At 52.5% G+C, this 22,686-nt stretch overlaps 1 protein-coding gene across 1 annotated transcript in view; it reads left to right on the forward strand.

Annotated features, from left to right (window-relative positions):
- Window positions 1-22,686, forward strand: part of NUP160 (nucleoporin 160) — a 498,934-nt gene that overhangs the window by 229,334 nt on the left and 246,914 nt on the right. Inside the window, exons 18-19 of the mRNA XM_086959753.1 lie at window positions 9,958-10,091; window positions 16,220-16,293. Coding sequence (XP_086815879.1) covers window positions 9,958-10,091; window positions 16,220-16,293 — 208 coding nt within the window. The remainder of the gene's footprint in view (window positions 1-9,957; window positions 10,092-16,219; window positions 16,294-22,686) is intronic.

A 22,686-nucleotide genomic window follows, 5' to 3' on the forward strand; every position in this document is an offset into this window, starting at 1 on the left:
TAATAGGTGGGGACTTTAATGCTGTGGTCTCTGGGGATTCAGACAGACACCCGCCCAGGAACATAGCGACGGGGCACATGTGGTTGTCTGACTTTCTGGATGCGTTTGGCCTCCTGGACCTTTGGCGTCTCTGACACCCGACACACAAGCAATATACTTTCTTTTCAGGCCTACAGCGCTCCTTCTCATGCATAGACTACATCCTAGCGCCAATGCATCAGGGCACTACGATTCAGGACGTCACACACCTAGCAAGGGGCATCTCTGATCACTCCCCGTTGTGGGCTCACCTTACCGTCGGTGATCGAAGGGAGGGATGTGTGCCACCGATCAATGCTTGGTACCTCCGCAGCGAGGAGACGAAAAAAACAACGTACTCTTTCCATTGACCAGTACTTCGAGAACAACAAGGGCACGGTGGAATCTTCAGTAGTCTTGTGGGAAGCCTTTAAGACCGTACTCAGGGGGGAGGCCCTCTCGGCGATCGCAGGCCGTCGGAAGGAACGGGAGGCACAAATGCTAGCTGTGGAAACTGATCTTTTGGTTTTGGAAAACGAGGCGCAAACTGGAGGCTATCCAGAACTAGTGCATCAGATGGGACTCAAATCAGCGGAGTACAAGGCGTTGTCCACTGACGCTGCGAAGACTCTGGCAAGAGATAGGGAAGGTAGGATATATGCACAAGGGGACAAAGCAGGCAAGCTCATAGCTTGGCTAGACAAAAAGCAACAGGCGCAGAGTGGTCGCTGAGCTTAGAACTGAATTGGGGGGCGTTCTCACGGAGCCCCGGGAGATCGTTGGGGAATTTGCAATGCACTATCAAAAAGTATACAGTAGGGGTCTGACCGGCCGGAAGAGGACTCTATCGCCCTGTTGACGGATATTGGGCTACCTACCCTCTCGGACACTGTATGAGAAACTTTGGAGGCGCCTCTTACTATCGAGGAACTCTGTGGGGCCATCCGAGACCTGAAACCGGGGAAAGCACTCTGTCCTAATGGTCTCCCTATCGAGCTGTACAAGTTCAAACCTGACGGCATTAGCCCACACCTCAAACACATGTTTGAGGAGAGTAGGGATGGGGGCACACTGCCCAGAGATCAACGCATCGCCACAATTGTGGCCATCCCTAAGGAAGGAAAGCCGAGAGATTTATGTGCCTCCTACAGGCCGATCTCACTGCTAAACGCAGAACCAAAGATCCTGGCCAAGGTCCTTGGCAACAGGCTTAAACCAGTTTTAACCACATTGGTCCATCCGTACCAGTCGGGCTTTATGCCCCACCGCAACACGGCGCTTAACTTGCGCCGTCTCCACGGTGTGCTGGCCGTTGTCATACGTTGCAGGAGAACGCTGTGGTGGTGTTGCTGGACGCCGCGATAGCATTCGACATGCTTGAATGGCCCTACATGATGGCAGTCCTACAGAAACTGAGCTTCGGCCCTAATTTTATCAGGTGGGTGCATCTCCTTTTCTCTGAGCCTTTGGCCCAGGTCACAGTTAACAACAAAACCTCTGAGCCGTTTACCCTAGGCAGGGGGACGCGGCAGGGGTGTCCCCTCTCACCTCTATTTGCTCTCTCGCTGGAACCACTTAAGGCCTGGATCAGGCAGGATCCCTCGTTGAAGGGGCTCAGATGGGCTGATGATGGGAAGACAAAATTTCGCTATATGCAGATGACATCTTGCTGTACCTGACGAAACCTCGCAAGTCCCTAATAGTAGCCTTAGACATTTTCACCAGCTTCGGGAAGAACTCTGGGTACAGAATCAACTGGGGTAAGTCCCTCCTATATGTCCTACATAGAGCCCCCCCGATTCTCCCGCGCGCCTGCCCCATTAGGGTATCCACAGAAGGTTTTAAGTACTTGGGAATTTTTGTCTCAAAGGAGAAGGCCGTTCGGTACGAAAAAAACTTACTGCTGCCCTTGCAGCGGCTTAAAAGAGACTCTACCACATGGAGGAAGCTCCCTCTGTCCCTACTGGGCCAGGCAGCGCTCTTCAAAATGATGGTGCTGACACGTTTCCTTTATGCCCTCCAAAACTACCCGGACCTAGTTCCACAGTCATATTTTGCAGCCATCGAAGCCGCACAGAGAGATCTGCTATGGACCGGGACGCCCCGCATTGCCTTACAGAAACTCACACTAGGATGGTTCGACGGGGGTATTGCGCTCCCAAACAAACGGAAATACTGTTGGGCTGCGCATCTCTGGGCCATAAACCAGAGCACCTATTGTAATGGGAATGATCCGGGATATGGAATGGACTGATGGCTCCTCCCGGGCGGAAACTTTGAGGCTGTGCTTTATTCCAGACCTGGCAGATACTCTCTCACTGGGCCCACGCAGCATGCTGTTCAGTTATGGCACATTGTCCAGTGTAAATTGGGCTGTGCTGACACCCTTACGATGGCTACTCCGCTATGGCTCTCAGAGAGGTTGGGCACCCTAGGTCGCAGTAAAGGGTTCCGTAACTGGGACCTAATTGGGATCTCACACATCAAAGACTTATGGGGCCCTGACGGTGTTGTGCACTTTGACTCACTCCAAATCACCTACGACCTGGCGCCTACCGACTATTTTAGATATCTGCAGGTGCGCCATTCCCTTCAAACCAATATCCCGGCGGGGACTCAGCCCCCGGAGTCCTCCCCCCTGGAGGACAGATTGTTGGATGGCCATCTCCCTGAACGCGCCATCTCTCTCACATACAAGACACATCTGAAAGAGACACGTTAGTGATAGATTCCTTACCCTAGAATATCCCCAGCATCAGACTGGATCCGGAAACTTTTGCGTAGCAGTACCCTTGCACGTCGGTAGGCGTCGACTGCGGCTCCGCGTCCGTCGTCGGCGCCGTGATGACGTCATCAGAGTACTTAGACGCCGCCTCCGCGTGCTGACGTCAGTTCTTTTTTCCGCGCCAGCCAGCGCAGATCTGGAAAGAGCAGTTACCCTAGTCACTATTTGACTAAGTTTTTTGGTGATCTTTGTCGATCCATTTCGAAGTCTGTACGACTCCGACGGTGCCTGTAGGGATGCCCTGCTTCAAGCATTGCGACGAGTGCGATCGTACCATGTCGGTCACGGATCCCCACCGCCTGTGCCTGACGTGTTTGGGCGTCGACCATGACGACGAGGCCTCCCCCGACTGTCGGGCCCTTTCGAGGAAGGCCAGGCGGGAGCGGTCCCGCAGGCGGCTCGAACTCCGGCAGTCGGCCCCGCGCCGTGTTAGGTCCCGGTCCCACGGGAGGTCGAGGGACAGGTCGTGGGGACGGAGCCGTCAAAGCTCCGGGAGTCGGCACCACTCCTCCGGGTCCAAGTCGTCAGGTTAGAAGCATAAGAAGTCGAAGAGACATCATCGCTCTTCTGACTCCCCCCGACGCTCGCACGATGCGGCCGGGGGTTCGGGTGACACCGCCCACGTGGCTCCTCTGGAGTCGCGGGCGCCGCGTCCGGCCCCATACCCTCCGGTCCCTGGGCTGAACGCGACGCCGGAGGAGATTGAGCGTTTCCTCATGGCCATGAGGTCCCTTTCTCCTCCGACGGGTTCCGCGGTGCCTTCGGGCCCAGTGAACCCGTCTGGGGGCCCTAGTGGGTCGGGGGCTTCGACCCCGACACCGTTGGGTGCTTCGGCCCCGACGCCGCCGGCGCCTTCGGGCCCGGCGCCGCAGGGCCCCACTATCCCGGCGCCGCAGGGTCCAGCGGCACCGGCGCCTTCGGGCCCGGTGCCGCTGGACCTTCATCGGGCTCTGGATCGTCACCGGTGGACCTTACGACCCCCCCCCCGGCGTCGGTCCGTGTGGTGTCCCCTACGGCGCCGTCCTCGGGCGACGCCGTCCCCGATGCCTCCTTTCATTTGGTTCCGACGTCGGGACGGCGCCTATCGGCGCCGATCTCGACACCGTTTGGAGACTTTAGCTTCTACGAACCGACCTCATATAATTACGACCCTGAATCTCAGGAGATGAGGGATGAGGAGGATTGGGAGGGGTCTGAGGACCCTCTGGCCAGGGAGTGCCAGTCTAACATGGACTGGGCAGGAGACCTTGGGAAGGCCAGTGGCCTGGACACCTCTCCAGACACTAGATTTGTCTCTCCTCCTACCGTGGCTACGGAGGAGGGGGCTACCTATGGTGCGGTGTTGACGAGGGCGGCTAAGGCCTTGGGCCTTCAGCTCCCCGTCGCGGCCGTGAGGACTAACCTCCTCACTGAGGTCCTTAAGCCGCAGTCATGCTCCACGGAGCCTCTGCTGCCGTTTAATGAGGCCTTGGCGGACGTTCTTTTGGGCACTTGTTCCAGGCCCACTACGGGTTCGCCCGTAGATAGGAACGTGGCCAGACGCCACCGCCCGGCTCCGGGCGACCCATGTTTCCTGTCCTCCCACCCCACCCCCGAGAGTCTGGTCATCCAGGCCTCTAATTCCCAGACCGCATTCCCGACGGCCCCGCCGTACAGGGAATCCAAAAGGTACGAGAACTATGGCAAGAAGATCTTCTCGTCCCTTAGTTTGGGACTGCGGTCTTCCAACACTGCATGCCTCTTGAGCCGCTACACCCACTCTCTGTGGGAGACTGTGGCGGAAGTGCTGCCAGAGTGCCCGTTGGAGGTACGGGCCAAACTCGGCCAAGCCCTTGTGGAGGGCTGGGACGCAGCCAAGTATTCTATCAGGTGTGGGCTGGATACTACTGACTCGCTAGGCAAAGCGATGGCTACAACAGTGGCGGTCAGACGCCACGCCTGGCTGAGATCTGCCAATTTCTCGGCAGACGTCCAGAACACTCTGATGGACATGCCGTTCGATGGCCGTCGCCTCTTTGGCGACAAGGCAGACCACGCGCTTGAGCGCTTTAAGGACTCCAGGGCTACGGCCAAGTCCTTGGGCCTCTCGGCCCCGCGCCAGCAAACGGGTGCCTTTCGCTCCTTTCGTGGCCAAGGAAGGGGCGTCCCCACACGTGCCGCCAGCCACTCGCCGCAAACTGTCGTCCAGCGCGGCGGCGGCCGTGGGAACCGCCGCGGAGGCGGTCGGGGACCCAGGCCAAGTCAGTCCACACCTGCCCCCGTGGCATCCACCTCTAAGCCCTCCTAGTCCGTGCTTTTCGGCCCACGTGACGCCAGTGGGAGGCAGGGTTCGCCATCACCACTCTCACTGGCGCACTGTCACTTCGGACAGGTGGATGCTGCAGATCGTCCGGAGGGGCTACTCCCTCCCCTTCGAGACGACCCCTCAAGCCATGCCACCGCAACACCACCGCGTATCGGGGGATCACTTGCGGCTCCTGCAGGAGGAAGTTTCGGCTCTCTTGGCCAAGGGGGCCATCGAGTGCATTACTGGGCCAGAAGTAGGACGTGGTTGCTACTCCCACTACTTTCTGGTACCCAAGAAGGGCAAAGGGGGCCTACGCCCTATCTTGGATCTGAGGAACGTCAACGGCTTCCTCCGGAAGGAGAAGTTCAAAATGCTGACCCTGGCTCAGGTCTTAGCTGCCCTAGACCCAGGAGACTGGATGGTAGCGTTGGACTTGCAGGACGCGTATTTCCACATCCCTGTCCTGCCGGCCTACCGGCGTTACCTGCGGTTCATGGTAGGCCACGAGCACTTTCAGTTTACCGTACTCCCTATCGGCCTTACCAGCGCCCCACGGGTGTTCACGAAGATGATGGTGGTGGTCGCAGCTCATCTGCGCAGGTTAGGGGTGTCAGTCTTCCCCTACCTAGACGACTTGTTGTTGAAGGCGGGCTCGCCCCAGACAGTCGTCAGCCACCTCCAGACTACGGCGGATCTCCTGCAGCAGCTGGGATTTTCCATCAATGTGCCGAAGTGACACCTGTGCCCCTCTCAGAAGCTCCTTTTCATCGGAGCGGTTCTCGACTCGGCGCAGTTTCGGGTTTACCCGCCCGAACAGCGGGTTCGGGATATACAGGCTCCGATTCCGATCTTCCGGCCTTTATCCCGAGTTTCGGTCAGGTTGACGCTGCGGCTTCTGGGGCTGATGGCCTCCTGCATCCTTCTGGTGCATCACGCACGGTGGCGGATGCGGGCTCTGCAGTGGGACCTGAAGTTTCAGTGGGCCCAGCATCAGGGCAACCTGTCCGACCATGTCCTGATCTCGGAGGGCACTGCGAGACAGCTGCAGGGGTGGCTTACGGACCTTGATTGGGTCAACGGCAGATCCCTCTCCCTTCCCCAACCAGGGCACGTGGTTGCGACGGACGCGTCCCTCCAGGGCTGGGGAGGCCACTTGGGAGAGGCGGAGATCAGAGGACTCTGGTCTCCGGCGGAGTCCCGGCTCCATATCAATCTGTTGGCGATTCGTCTGGCACTGAAGGCATTTCTCCCGCCTGTCCGAGGGAGTGCAGTGCAAGTGTTCACGGACAACAACACTGCCATGTGGTACTGCATCAAACAGGGCGGAGTGGGGTCGTGGACCCTCTGCCAGGAGGCTCTGCGCCTCTGGCAATGGCTGAAACATCAGGGCGTGACTCTGATGGTTCAACACCTGGCAGGTTCTCTGAACGCCAGGGCGGACGAACTCAGCCGTCGGTGCTCGATGGATCACGAATGGCGTCTGAACTCGGACGTGGCGCAAGGCCTCTTTCTGCGATGGGGAGAGCCTTGGTTAGATCTATTCGCCACCAAAGAGAACGCGCAATGTCCTCAGTTCTGCACGTTGGAATTTCCAAGGCGGCACTCGCTCGGAGACGCTTTTCGTCGCGAGTGGAGCTGCGGTCTGTTGTACGCCTTTCCGCCTATACCACTTCTGCCCAGAGTGCTGAAGAAGATCAAGCGCGACCGGGCACAAGTCATCCTTGTGGCTCCGGACTGGGCACGAAGATACTGGTATCCCTAGCTACTCAGTATGTCAGTCGATCCCCCGGTTCGTCTGCCTCTTCAGGAGGACCTTCTGTCGCAGCAGCAGGGGACGGTCCTCCACCCGAACCTGTCCAGTCTCCACCTCCATGCTTGGAGATTGAGCGGCGACAGTTGAGGCCATTTTACTTGCCTCCTGAAGTTTGCAGCATCATTCTGGCAGCCAGGCGTCCCTCCACAAAGTCGGTATACGCCTGCAGGTGGAACAGATTTGTGGCATGGTGCACAGCAAAGGTTGTGGATCCCCTCAATGCCCCTCTCTCTGAGGTTCTTCTCTTCCTTCTTTCTCTTGCCCAGCAGGGATCTGCTCTGGGCACTGTCAAGGGCTATCTTTCAGCTCTTTCAGCCTTTCTGAGGCTGCCTGACCAACCTTCTTTGCATCACTCATACCTTTCCTCCGGTTCCCTTAGTGATGCCTCAGTGGGACTTGAACCTGGTTCTTATGTTTCTGATGTGCGCTCCCTTTGAGCCACTTCACAACTGTCCTCTTCGCCTTCTTTCTTTGAAGACTGCCTTCCTGGTAGCCATCACCTCTGCCAGGAGAGTGAGTGAGCTCCAGGCTTTATCTTGTAAGCCTCCTTTCCTTTCAGTCCATCCGGACAAGGTTGTGTTACGGACGAGGCCCTCCTTCCTACCCAAGGTAATCACGGCCTTCCACATTGGGCAATCCATCCCGTTGCCCACCTTCTTTCGGCCTCCGCACCCCTCGAGAGAGGAGGAGAGGCTCCACCGTCTGGACCCAAAACGTGCGCTCTCATTTTATCTGAATCGCACACAACAGTTCGGGGTGGATGATCAACTCTTTGTGGGATACGCGGGCGCTAAGAAAGGGAAAGCGGTGCACAAGCGGACCATCTCCCAGTGGATTATCTTATGCATCCAGGCGTGTTACTCCTTGGCTAAGGAGCCCCCTGCTGGGCTGAGGGCTCACTCCACTCGAGCCACGGCCACTACAACTGCCTTGGGCCGTGGCGTGCCATTGCAGGACATTTGCCAGGCAGCTAGGTGGGCCTCGCTGCACATGTTTGCAAGACGCTATTGCCTGGACAGTCAAGTCCGGAGGGACGGCTACTTTGGCCGTTCCGTCCTCCAGGACTTTCTGGTGTGAATATTGGTTCGCAGACCCACCACCACGGGGATGGTATTGCTGGGGTATCTATTCTAAGGTAAGGAATCTATAACGAACGTGTCTCTTTCAGATGCACAAGTTACTACTTGTGTAACAATATATCTGTAAGAGACATTAGTTAGTGATAGATTCCTTACCAACCCACCCATCCTCCCCGTTCTGCGAACCGATATCTAGGGTTAAGGTCATCCCCTTTCAGGGCCCTAGTTTCTTGGCACCAGTGTTGGTTTTTGTCATGGCTCTGCGCTTCTGGCGCGGAAAAGCTGTGGCTAAGAACTGACGTCAGCACGCGGAGGCGGCATCTAAGTACTCCGACGTCATCACGGCGCCGACGACGGACGCGGAGTCGCAGACGACACCTACCAACGCGCAAGGGTACTGCTACGCAAAAGTTTCCGGATCCAGTCTGACGCCTGGGGATATTCGAAGGTAAGGAATCTATCACTATCTAATGTCTCTTACAGATATATCGTTACACAAGATGTAACTTGTGCTTATTAACCATTCCCCAGTCCCACTGTTAACTCTAAAGGGAAAATGGGAGGCAGACAGACTTGAGATGGATGAGGAGTGGAGAGGCGCGCTGGCATCCCCCAAGGAGGTAGCAATAGCAGCCAGGCTTAGACTGATCCAGTTGAAAATACTCCATCGGGTGTATGTATCTGGAACTAGGTTGATGCTGATGGGCGGAAGTGAGGATAGTCGCTGCAGAAGGAGGTGTGGGGAGGTGGGAACTTTCTTCCACATATTGTGGGAATGTCCAGTGTTGGTGACCTACTGGAAACGAGTGCTCAAATGTATGCAAGAGGTGTGGGGGGTTGAGTTGCGGCCTGATAATTCTCCTCTCGGTGCCTATTCCAATCATGGAGTCCCACTCTGCAACTCTGGGCAATAGCTTGCTTAATCTCCACAACGGCCCCCGCAACGCTAAGGATGCCTGGCCTCCACTCTGGGGTCCCAGGAGTGGACGCCTCACAGGGAAAGCCAGGACGGGTTCCACAGCGGTATTCGTACAAGCGCCTTGAGAACCTTGCGGGTGAGTAGTGCGCTATACAAGTATCAATTTACATTTACATTTTGAATATCTGGGAGCCCACGGACTTGCCATCGAGGGGGAGACTGTGGGTGACACTAGGATTGGCAATCGCGAAACGTAATTGAGCTAGGCTGTGGGGGGCAGTGACGCCTCAGACACTCATTTCCTGGAAACAGGATATGGATTGGTGTATGCTTCAAGAAAAGATAGTATACGTAGCTCGGGGTTGCCCTCGAAAATGGGTGGCGGTGTGGTCCAATTGGAATGAGTATCGGGGTACCCTATGTGAACCCCCCCAAATATCACCCATTGACGACAAAATTACATTGTAACTTGCTGTAATAATTGTACTGCTTCAGAATATCTGAAATCGGACAATTTCTGTATCTACTGTGTTTTCCAATGATGCTTATGTGGCGAATGTATTCCTTGAATGTGCTGACCACCCCTTTATTTTTGTTGCAAATAAAAAGAATTAAAATTAATAAATATCGGAATGGGTGTTTCAGGTACAAGCACATTAAACACATAAAACTGTAGGCCGCCCGAAAGGCTCTTCATAGGTGCCAATCACAATTGAGGTCTTCACAAGGCGAGGAATCTATGGTTAGACAGAGTATCCACCAGAAAGAGCGTTTCCGAAGGTAAGGAAGTTGTGCTTTGCTGCATAGATTGTGGCTGCATTACAAAGTGGGTTACTTTGAGGGGGTTTTCTGCAGTTTCCAGGTTTGTATTCTGGATGAAATTTTATGGTAGTGGATTTCAATCAATCGGATTTATAGAGTGCGCTACTCACACGCTCTATAAATTCCCTAGATTGAAAGTGGACGGCTACATACCTGACTTCATGACTGACTGTATTAGCTTCTCATTTGGGTGGACAGAGACTCGGCTCATGTATGTAACTCTTTCCGTTACAGGTCTTCTCTGGAAGAGGATACCTACTCCAGATTCAGCAGGACCTGGTACAGCGCACATCGCATCTGCTCTCAACCTACTATGTCATCCGCTGGGCCAGCCAGTGCTTGGCTTCTGCAGTTCCTGTTGATGCTTTGTAAGTTTGTGATTTTCGGCCCTCCTGTCTAGTGTTGTGCTAGGCAGCCAGAAGCTTCTTGGGGATGGTTGGACCTCAAAACTGAGACCTATTTCAGGCTAGTTCTTGGCTCTTTGTATCTGCATGGCATAGTCCTTGCAACTTGCCCATATATTCAAATAAGGATGCAGAGCGAATTTGGCGTATAAGGGGTCAAATCAACCATGAGAACCCTGTGTATATGGATGTCTGCTGGGTGGATGAGATATCGGACATGTGTGAGGAAGTGTGCTCCGTATAGAAAGAACTGATTAGGAGTGTGTAGCGATAGGGACCGATTACTGGTGGAGAGCAGCACATTTAAAAAGCAAAGCCTACGTTCGGTGTCAGCATGACATGACAAAATATTTTTGGATGTGGATTAGAACACACAGGAAAACTGTGGTGTTGCTCCCTAAATCCTACATCCTGCACATTGCTTATGATCGAGATTTCTTGCTGCAGTTTGAATTTCCCAGGCGTTGGTTATGACATTGTTGTCATCTATATAGGAGGCACGCAGACCTCACTTTTTTTCTTTTCCGCAGCAGTTAAGCGCTGATCTTGAGAAGAGCTACCCCTCTGTCTCTTTGACAGGCTATTTTCGACATTTTGTCATAATTTTTACTTGTTTGTCGAGGATGTCATCTAGACATGCAGGGTTCAAACCGTGTGGTGCCTGTCACCGCACCATGTCAGTAACCGACACCCACCTCGTCTGCTTGTGGTGCCTCGAGTGCGACCACGACGCGTGCTTGGATTGCTGGGCCACGGTTCCGAAAGCCTTGCAAGAGTGATCTATGAAGCTCCTTGTGACCCGGCATTTAACACTGTTGAGCACGACTCCGTAAAGATCCTGGTCCCGTTCGAGGAAGAGAAAGTCATGGGACCTCTCCGGGAGCCCCAAATCCTCTCCTCACTGGAGGTCCTCGGGACACTTGGGGAAGATGCACAAAAAGAAGTCCAAATGTTCTTCAACTTCACCTCGTCTGTCATCCGTCGACAATACAGGTAAGAAGCTCTAGGCATGGTTCTGCGGAGCTGGAGCCAGGTTCAACTCTGCGCCCCACCCAACCCTCAATTTCCGGGAGCCGGAGCAACCCCTTCTCAAATTAAGGAGTTTTACGAGGCCATGTGCCACGTATTTGAGCGGATCGACCTCTCCGGTGTGCCTTTGGGCCCAGCGGGGTCGGAGGAGGCCAAACCAGGTTCTATACAATCCGTTCCGGCCTCATGGTTCCGATCCTAGGTGAAAGCCGAGGCATGACACGGCGCCCTTCCCTGGCTTCGGACTCCTGCACTTCCCAGATTTTCCAAGTCGTTGCCTGTGCATTTTAAAGAAGTTTAATGCACGGGTGAGGATTGGAAGGGGTCTACGGACCCTTAAGAACTAGACGTTCCTGTGGAACAGTTGGACTGGTATGAAGATCTTGGAGAAGCCAGTGGAATGGACACCTCTCCGGATACTGGTCTGCTCTCTTCACCTAGTGTGGCTACGGAGGAGGGGGCATCCTATGCCATGGTGGTGAGGAGGGCAGCAGAGGTCCTTGACTGGGAGCTGCCCTCTGTGCAGGTCAGGACTAATCTTCTGACTGAGATGCTTCAGCAAGGTCTTCAACCTATTCCGGACCCAAGAACAATCCAGCTCTTCCTCAAAAAGGAGAAATTCAAGATGCTTACGTTGGCTCAGGTCTTGCCTGCCCTAGACCAAGGAAACTGGCTGGTAGTGTTGGACTTGCAGGTTGCGTATTTTCACATCCCCTGCCTGCCCACAGGCGTTGCCTGCGGTTCAAGGCCACAAGTACGTTCAATTCATGTGCTCCCCTTTGGCCTTACCAGCACCCCTCGTTGTTTATCAAGGGTATGTTGGTGGTTGCAGCTCATCGGCGTAGGTTAGGGGTGTCCTTCCCCTATCTCGACGACTGACTGTCGAACAGGCCTGCTCCCCAGCCTGTCGTCTTCCACCTCAAGAACTACGGTGAACCTCCTGTATGGGCTGGCGTTCTCTATAAACATGCCAAAGTCGCACCCGACTTGTTCTCAGATGCTCCCTTTCATCGGAGTTGTTCTGGACACAGTGCACTTTCGAGCAGCGAGTCCAGGATTTTGAGGCTATGATACGGATGCTTCAGCCTCTGTCCTCGATTTTGGTGAGAATGACTGAGGATGCTGGGACTCAAGGATTCCTGCATCTTGTTGGTAAATCACACCAGAAGGCGTATGCGAGCTCTGCAGTGGGACCTGCAGTTCATTTGGCACAGCAGAGGAATCTCTACCATGTGCTCCAGATCTCGGAGGGAACTGCAGTGGTGGCTAACCAATCCCAATTGGGTCATTATCTGACCCCTTTCTCTTTCCCAGCCAGATCTCGCAGCAGTGACAGATGTGTCACTCCTAGGATGGGGCGACCATCTAGGAGAGGTCGAGATCAGGGTACACTGGTCTCCGGCGGAGTCGGGGTTCCACATCATTTTTAGGACCTTTGGGCGATCGACTAGTATTGAAAGCATTTCTTCTCTGTCATGCGGAAGTTAGTGCAGGTGTTCAGGGACAGCACCACCACCAGGTGGAACTGCAACAAGCAGGATGGGGTGGATCGTCGACCCTTTGTCAAGAGGCCCTGCGTCTCTGGAATAGGCTGGAGCAGCAGGACATAACCCTGGTGGTTCAATGCCTGGCCGGTCTCTGAACGCCAGGGTGGATGATCTCAGCCGTCGATGTCTAGCAGATCACGTATGTCGTCTCCAGTCAGAGTTGGTGCAAGGTGTCTTTAAGAAGTGGGGAGAGCCTCGATTCGATCTGTTCACCTGCGACGAGAAAGTGCAGTGTCAGCAGTTTTGCGTGCTGAAGTTTCCAAAGCTGTTATTGCTCGGCTGCGCTTTTCGTCGCGAGTGGAGCTCCGCCCTGCTGTATGCCTTTCAGCCCATACCATTCCTTTATTTATTTACTTATTTCTATAGCACCTGAATCGACCCCAAAGGAGTATTTCTGCGCTTTGGACAACTAACGGGAAAGCTGAGATGCTTGAGCATGATCAGGAACAGAAAAGAATAGTCTTAAGATGCACATAGCCATGTTTTGTGTGTATCTTTTTGTGTTGTTTTCTGTCTACATTATTTAAAAAAAATCTTTATCTTTAAAAAAAATGGTAATTTTGTACTCTGTGAAGAACGGATAAAAAAGTGTCAATTTATGCAAATAAATGGGAACTAAAGAATTTATATTTACAAAAATGAAATAAATCTTATATTATTTGAAAGAATGTAAATTATTGTTGAGCCTTTGTCACCAATACTTGATGATAATCTGAAACTCAATTGTACTAAAATTATGTGGTAGGTAAGGGAATTCTGTTTTCTCTGTTATGTAGTCTTAAGAAGCTTCCTGAATGGTGGTCGCAGCATTGCCTCAAATGCATGGGGAGCTTATTCCAATAAAGAGCCCAGAGTCCGGAAGAAGATAAAGAACAACTTGGCCCAAGTCATTCCAGTGGCTCCAGACTGGGCACGGAGAATCCGTTATCCAGACCTCCTTTGAGTGAGCATTAGTCCTCAGATCAGGCTGCCCCTTCGGAAGGATCTTCTGTCGTAGCGGGAGAGGAGGGATCTCCACCCGAACCTGTCCGCTCTCCGCCTTCCTTCGTGGAGATTGGGAGGCAACAGTTGATAGCTTTCGACTTTCCTCCTGAAGTATGTAATATTATTTTGGTGGTCAAGCAGGCCTCCACTAAAAGTTTACGCCTGCCATTGCCAACAATGTGTAAAATATTGCACAGAAACATCTGGACCCTCTTTCCTCTTCTCTGTCTAATATTCTTCTCTTTATGCTTCCCCTTGCCCAGCGGGGCTCTGCTTCGGGTATTCTCAAGAGTTATCTTTCAATAGAAGTCCCCTATTGTAAAGAGGTTCTTAAAAGGGCGACACCCTTTGTCATGCCGCAGTGGGACCTTCATTTGGTGCTCACATTTCTTATATGTGCTCCCTTCGAAACGTTGCTTAATTGTCCCCTCTGGCTGCTTACTATCAAGTCAGCCTTTCTGGTGCGATAACATCTGCCCGAAGGGTGAGTGAATTTCAGGCTTTATCATGCAAGCCTCCCTACATGATGACTTTTGTGGAAAAGGCAATGGTCAGAAATCTTTAGGATGATTTAAATTATGTCCACAAGAGTTGCATCCGTACCAAATGTTTAACCAGTTCCTTGCCACCAGTCAGGTGGCCACCACCCCACACCAGTGTGTGATCTTTCCTGCTGATTTACATCCCTCTCTTCCAACCCGTCTGTCATAGAAACATTCCTGGATTCGGTAGCCACAATCATCTTAAAACATAACCTCTGCAAACGTCGAGATTGCAAGACTTTGTTAAACCCATCGTCGGTACAAATACAAACGAGGTCATCAGTGACCTGAAAGCACCGGACCTGCTTCAGCGAACGAGACAAACTTTGGACCTCTTCAGCTCACCCAAAACTACTAATCACTGCAAATAAAAAGATCAAGTCGCTGCTTGTTCGTGATTGACAGCTTCCCACAAAGCTGATGATCGCTTCATTACTTGTCCAAAGAGCGCATGCAGAGTTAGCCGAACTGGCGCGGGTCTCTCACTTAAGGGACCACCTCATCGGACTCCGCGGCCTCAGCTGAGGACTTTAATTTTTGGTCGACATAAGCCAAGTTATTCCTGTTCAAGAAGGGCTGCATATGATAGATACCCTGGAGGGGTCAGCAAGGAACTGAAAGCGGAGAAAAGGGCACAGTTCAAGTGACTGAGGAACGGGTGGGATGAGGCGCATAAGCTACCACTGTGACGCCACCTCAAGGTTCTTACAGGCTGGTGAGACCCCTATTTTGTGTCCCATATCCTGTCCAGAAGCAATCCACCCATCAAAATGTAGGTATCCTGGGGCCACCGCCTTCTATATCACTCACTCAGACCTGCTCTGCGACCTGCTTTGTTGTCATTTGTCTTTCTTTAAGCAGACCCAGCATCAAAAGTTAAATACGGATGTGAAACCTTCCCCAGCGCCGAGGAGCATGGATACAGAGTGATTCTGCATACGCTGAATCACTCCACCATACCATGGACACACAACGCATACAGACCCTAGCTTGCAGCTCTTCTGTCAGCCCTAGCCGGCACCAACCTGAGGAAGGCCAACTCAATACTACATTGTGTTCTAGTTACGAGCCTGTAGAAGTATATTCAATTTAACTTTTAAAAACCTTTAGACTATTCACTATGTTTCTCTTCACAACACAAGCTTGATTATGCAAAGCGTCGAATTGGACCCACTGGATCAGAACCTCCCACAGGAGGTCACCCACCATACCACTGCATCCTACATGTGCCACAGTATAGTCGTGCACCCTACTGGTGAAGCCTACAAGCTCTAACCGGGCAGTGCAAGCGTCAGGTAAGCACCATCTTGCACTAAATAGGACAAGGCGACCCGACCACAGGCTCCAGCTTGCACCTGTTTGGATAAGGTTACTCGAGCTGTCACGCTGCCCTGGTGGTCGCTGTATGAATAGGAATGAAATGTCAGGTTTGCTGTGTACAGTGCCTCAGGGTTGGCGGGCTAGGAGCAGTGACCACTTGTCTGGATTGATTCAGGTTTGTGTTCTACCCTTTAGAACATGTTTGGCCTGGGAGCATTAATAGCATCCTCTGTGTTGGCGTGGTTGGTTATGTCTTCTTTTGCCAGATTTTCTTGGTCACTGTTGACTGGGACATATTTCAATTGGACGTGCTGGCTGTATTTTTTTGGGCCAGTTTGCTTGGTGCTCTGAGCAGAAGACCTTTGGTGATGATTGTCTGTCTTGACAGGGTGTCGTTAGGCCAGATTTCTTTAGTAATCGGCAGCATTCAATTAGATCTTCTGTCCGATAGCTCTAATTTGGAAGGTGATTGCAAGCCAGTTCTCTCTCAGATGGTAGCAGATATTCAGCACTTGCCTTACTGTAGCAACGCTTTTGAAAAATGTAAAATCTGACCTCTCACAGGGGAGTAATCTGTTTTCTGGTAGAATGTTGCTGTATGTTCTTGCTCCTTTGTGAAGGCAATAGAGCATTTCCCTGACTATTTCTTCTGTTTTTTTTCTTTTTATAGGGATTTCAACCTGCGGCTGTTGACCGTGCTTGACCTGTCCGATACTTCTGGCGTGTCACCCCCACTTAAATCAGGTGAACCTGTGCTTTCTAATGGTCCTTCCATTGTGCCTGAATGAACGTTGCTGCATCTTGTGCCTCTATAATTCCTCTGGGGTTTGTGTGTACCTCTTGTCGGTCTACTATATAAAGAGCCAGCTTCGTACGTGCACCCTTTAGACCAATATTTCCCAATCTTGGTGTTTTTCTGTCACTAATCGTTGTTGTCATCGGAGGTGTCAGGCCATGGTTTCGGTGGAAGCAGAACGGGTCTAGGACTCTCAGGATTGTAATTGTAATTGTAACAATATTTATAGAGCGCGGTTGCTGCCCGCAGGCGTCCAAGCGCTGGATGAGGGGAGGTGACTGAAGGAGCTAGGGTACATAGGATTGAACAAACAGCAGTGTCTTTAGGTTTTTCCGGAATGCAAGAAGGTCAGGGTTGGAGCGGAGTGTAATGGGAAGAGCATTCCATAGTCTTGCGGTGTTCAAGGAAAACAGCCTGCCTCCAGACCTAGCTCGCTTCACTCTAGGCACAACGGCGAGGAAAGCCTCCGAAGACCGAAGGTTCCTTTTAGGGTGGTAGGGGGTAACCAGGCCAGTGTTTATGGCAGGTCCCGTCTTCCAAAAGGTGCGATGTGCCAAGCATAGCGCTTTGAAGGACACTCTCTGCTTCACTGGCAGCCAGTGGAGACTCTTCAGAGCAGGTCTGGCCGACTGGGTCCGTGGAATTTTCAGCAAAGTGCGTGCTGCACAGTTCTGAACAATTTGCAGTTTTCTGAGGGTCATCTCCGGGGCCCCCAGGTATAAGGCATTGTTTGAGTCCAGGCGAGATTGAATCAGACCCTGGACTGCCACCTTTTTGGCCTCTAGGGGAAGTAACGGGAGCACCTTCCTCAGAATTCTGAGTAGGCCAAAGCAGGTGGCGGACAACTTTTTGGCCTGAGTGGAAAAGGAAAGTTTGTTATCTAGCCATACTCCCAGGCTTTTAACACTTTCTTTGTGAGTGGGCGGGGGACCCAGGGCGCTGGGCCACAGGGAGGTGAAAGACACAGGAGAGGTTGGGCCCAGGAGCATGAGCTCCGTCTTGTCTCCATTTAGCTTAAGGGAGGAGTTGGTCATCCATCCCTTCACGTCCACTAGGCAGTTTAACAGGTCTGCTGGGGAGTGAGTATTGTTCTCCGTTGCCAGCGAGACCACAAGCTGGGTGTCGTCGGCATATGACACGATTTTAATGCCGTATGGTTCGACAACACCCGCCAGTGGCCTCATGTACACGTTGAACAATACAGGGCTCAAAGAAGAGCCCTGTGGCACTCCGCAGCTCAAGGGTTTCCTGGAGGATACTGTCTTTCCATCAAAGATCTGAAACGACCTCCCTGACAGAAAGGACTCGAACCACCTTAAAGCGTCACCTGAAACTCCGATGTTATAGAGACGGTCTAGCAAGGTGGTATAGCTGACCGTATCAAAGGCGGCACTTAGGTCAAGGAGGATCACTGCCACTGATCCTCCCTGGTCCAGTATCCTTCTAGTTTCTTCGGTGACTGCTAATAAGGCGGTTTCCGTACCGTGCTTCGGTCTGAAGCCTGTCTGGGAGGTATGTAGTAGAGAGTGGTCCTCCAGGAACTGGACCAGCTGCGCATTTATGTGTTTCTCCAGCACCTTGCTCACCCAAGGGAGAAGTGAAATGGGGCGATAACTGGAGTGGTCGTCTGGGTCTAGGCTGGGTTTTTTCAACAGTGCCCGTACCATGGCCTGTTTCCAAGCCATGGGGACTAAACAAGCAGATATGGAGGTGTTAAGGAGGTCTAGTATTGTGGGCAGGGTGGTTTTGCTGGCTTGCATCAGTATCTCTGGGGGGGGCAGGATCACAGGGGGAGCCCGACTTGACTTGTTGAGCCACCTTGCTTAAGGTGTCCAGGTCCAGGAGATGGAAATGCTCAAGGGAAGGCTGGTCTGTGTGAAGGGGTGGTCTAGGGGGGAGTGAGTTGCTCAAGTCCAGGGATGTGGCTGCAATAGGGAATGTAGAGTAGATTTTTTGAACCTTTTCGTAGAAGAAGTCCGCGAGCTCGTTGCATTGGTCCTGGGTTTTGTTAGGTGGAGGGACCGTATTGACATTGGAGCACTGTTTTATAATTTGGAAGATTTCTTTTGGCTTGGATTTTGCTGCTAGTATTTTCTCGGAGTAATGGGTTGCCTGGGCTGACCTGATCGCTTCTTTATAGGATCTGATCGCCTCTTTGTAGGCAGCCTTCTTATCTGGGAGGAAATCTAGGCGCCAAGCTCTCTCTCGTTGTCTACAGATGCGTTTTAATTGTCTTAGAGAGTCGGAAAACCAGGGGGCGGATTTCTGTAGTCTCTTCGCGGAAGACCTACGGTGCGGAAGGATCGCGTCTAGCGAGTCGGTGATCCAGCTCTCATAGTGGGTGTTTGCCACGTTAGGGTCTGGATAGGGTAGCGGGCGAGTTGAGTCTAGATTGTTCATCCAGAGTTCCAGTGGGAGTTTTGCACAGGCTGTCAAATGAAAACCAAAGGCAGCCCACATGGTCTCCCAGCGACGTGATATGTAGTGGAGACCCGGCCCTACATATAAGTGTCAATATTCACCATCCACTGGGGACGTTATTCCTCGTGCCCGGACTATATCTTTTTTATCATCAAAAGGAAATGGTTTATGCCCAAGGCACACTGTAGGAAGGTACCTCCTGACTATGGTTGCCCCCAACTTTTTGCCCTGTGTTTTAGCTGGTTTCTGACATAGTCGACCTGGGACCCTGCCAATCAGGACCCCAGGCCTACTGCTCTCTCTCTAAAATGGATTCCATGTACCCTAGGTACATTTCCAATTGGTACTGGGCCACCTTATCAGACCCTGTAACTCAGGGCATAGGTGTACCCAGGGCCTACCAGGGGCTGAAGCATGTATTATGCCACCCCTGGCTGGCCTCCTAAATTTGACACAACTGGCTGCATGACAGCTGGGGCAAAGTCGTGTAATCACCCTTTGCTGTAGATATAGTATACCTATATCTAACCCTAAAATGGACACACAGATTCCTATCAGTCACTCCTATGGCAGGCCTTGACAATCCTGAAGGCAGAGTGCTTGGAATCGTGTGAGATGGTGCTCTGGCATGAGCTGAGCCTGTCTGCAGCTTGCGGAACCTAGTCCTAATAGCTGTTCCATGATATCGCATACCATATACTCTTAAGTGCATTATAATCCTCGCGGTTAAATGCTATCTTTGGTATTGCTTTATCAAAACATGTCGAGTAAGGTGTCATACGAATTGGAATACTAACCCCTCGCCAATTCTGGCGACGGGGTTAGCATTCCACCCTTCTAGAGGGACACGACATGTATGTAACTGTGAACCCCGGTTAAAGTTAACTAAAGCCTCAGCTCCACAAAATGGATGCTGCCACCACAGACACGAGTCTGACCCCCTGCAGCTGGGAGTCCTTCCAGCGAGGGGAGCCTGGACAAAGGGTTTCCTGTCGAGGGCGGTGCTAGCACCGTCCCAGACAGGGTTTTGTGTATCCTGGGTAGGCAGGGCTTTACAGGAAGGTGACTGCTGAGTGGCACCCCGGTGCTCACTACGCATAGGCCGGTCAGAACCAGTTCCAGGGGCACACCAGCCCCTGGCCTGGGGAAAGTCTGGCATGGGAGAGGGGTGTAACCACCCCCCTCCTAGTCCCACCCATAGGCAGGACCTAGTCACCGGGTCAGCCCCCTTTTTTTAGTATAAAGATGGGAGCGGGCCCCCTGTTCAAATTAGATCATCTTTGGAATCAAGACACGACTTTCTGTGAAAAGACATCAAGATTTCTTCTTCAAGATTCTCCCTTGTGGCTAAGGAGTAGTCACCCTGCATCAAGCGGGCACCATCCTAAGAACACTGCGGTCTGCTGCAAGTCCTTCCTCCGGAATCCGACTGCCCAGCTCGACGAGACCCGGCTTCCCTGGCACCTCTGACCTCTACTCACCTCTACAGCCAAGCTGAGAACCGTGAGTGCGACGAGACCTCGAGGGACCGACTAACGCCAAGACTGCACGACTTCTTTGCAACAAGCCCACCGTGTGCTCCACTGGTGAGTGCTTTGGGGTCCGAGAAGCCCCAACCCTGAGCAGCTCCAGCACCGAAGATCAGCCCACCAGCATCTCCACGGTCTGCGTGGGGCCCTTCTGCTTTTGCCTGCTCACCGCGCTGTGTGGCTACTAGCCGGCTGGCTTGTGGCCTTCTTCACGACGCCCGACGACATCACTGCTGCTGGTCTGGTTGCTCCAGACTGGCCCTTGCTTCCTTCTTCAAGAGAGGCACCCCGGACCCTCCTGGTCCACTCCAGACGCCATTTTGAGTCCACCGCGTGGGCTCGAATTTGCCAAGGCTTTGTTGCCCAATCCTGGGTCCAGCGACGCCGACAGCTTCATCCATCGTGGGACAGCTCGCTCCTCCATCCTGGTCGCCGACAACGCCTCCTGGTCCGTGAGATCTGCAGAGCACAGAGTCGCCCACACACCTAGTCGAGGTGACTACCATCCGGTGCCCTCCTGGTGCCACCTGACTACTGGCTAGTAGTCACGAACTTGGTCCCCTCTGCTTTCAGGTATCGTCCATCTTCCAGATCCAGGCTTGGATCCATCGAACTTTCTTCACTGGTCGCCTGCCAGCAACTTCTTTCTTCCAGGCTCCTGGTCCGTCTACGAGGATTCCCGACGTCTTTTGAGACATATGCAGCTGCAGCCCCTGGGCTAGGTAACTTCGGAATTTCGGTACCCCGGGCATAGCCTCACTATCCAAGGGTCAGAATCCACTTTCGTTTTCCTCCCACCAGGTCGGGTTCGCCCGAGAACACTAACTCTGTGAAATCTAGCTACCATAGACTTTGTCCCGCATCACGCGTGAGAGTGCACACTCTGCACCCGAGTCCCCTGGGTCTCCTAGAAGTAATCTGAAGATTCTATAGTCAAGATCTAGCGATTCCAAAGCCTATTAGTACTGTACTTACCTGCTAGTAATTTCGCATTCCACTTCCAGAGTATATGGTTTTCCGGGCCCCTCGGGCATTTGTATATACTGTGCTAACTTAAGTATTTTCGTAAGAGTTTTGTTTTGTGCTTAGTACCCTGTCCTCATAAAGAGTACAGGGCTGTTGTGATTCCTAATAAATATACTGTTTATTTTCATAACACTTGTGTGGTGTCCTTTCACTGGGTATTCAAGGGGTATATGTGTGGTATAACAGCTGGCTTAACACGCCCTCTCGAGTCTTTAGCCTTAGACTGCTCGTATCCACGCTACTAGGATAGCTGGTCTATAAGGTTGACTTACAACCAATCATCAATAAGGGTTGCTGGACTGATACATAGTGTTCACTAGAATAGTGAGCACTGCATATCAGGCCACCTTCTCACACACACACCCTGAATCTGGAACAGCTGGTTATAGTCGAGAGCACATTAAGCTCTTCCGGTGTTCAGTACACATCCCTCTCTCCCCCATTCCCTCCAAATCCACTGTGCAATCTGCGAGTTACCAGTTCTTTTTCCTCTGAGGGACAATTTAGAGAGCTTGTCTGACCACACAGGACATAGTTTTGTGTACATAGTAACACTTGTAGATCAATGGCCGTGTGTCCTTTCTGGTAGCGAGGTCTTTGTTCCTAGCAGGTCCTGCCTCCATTTACATAACAGTGTAAGACTTCCAGCTGTCCCACTAGAGCTCTAGAAGGTGGGTTGCTCGCTTCATTTACATATAAATACCCCCCTATAAAAATCCTGGACTCCTGAAAAGCTTCCAGTTGGTTTCCCTAGACCTTGTAGCAATGAAATTTGGAGTGCTTCTATACCGTACTGTCACCTACAGAGATTGCAGGTAGTAAAGGAGAGGAATTGCCCTTCTTCTGACTGCCTACTCTATCGGAGCGCAGCTCAGCGGACATCTAATGATGCCTGGTACAATGGAGCACAGCTCAGCGGACATATACTGATGCCTGGTACAATGGAGCGCAGCTCAGCGAATATGTACTGATGCCTGCTACAATGGAGCACAGCTCAGCGGACATGTACTGATGCCTGGTATAATAGAGCGCAGCTCAGCGGACATCTACTGATGCTTGTTACAATGCAGTGTGGCGCCCCAAACTCAGCACTAAGGGGTGGAAAAGCCTCGGCTGCGGAGGGGCTAAGCAGAACTAAATGCTGTGAGTTGTTTAGCAGCTGGTTGCTGCCCAGAGGTCAAAAATGCAGATACAACCCAGAGGCGCATGGGGATAGTGGACGCGGCGGCGTTCGCTGGCGGCAGGCAGGACTGCTTTACATCGAAGGCAGCAGGAGCGGTTTCGGTGGCTTCCCCAACAGCGAGAGGGGGTCGGAGTAACCGGTGGAATCAAGCACGAGTGGCTCCCCTCCTATTACATTTCAGA

This window comes from Lissotriton vulgaris, chromosome 2_2, assembly GCF_964263255.1.
Source record: "Lissotriton vulgaris chromosome 2_2, aLisVul1.2, whole genome shotgun sequence".
Classification (NCBI taxonomy): domain Eukaryota; kingdom Metazoa; phylum Chordata; class Amphibia; order Caudata; family Salamandridae; genus Lissotriton; species Lissotriton vulgaris.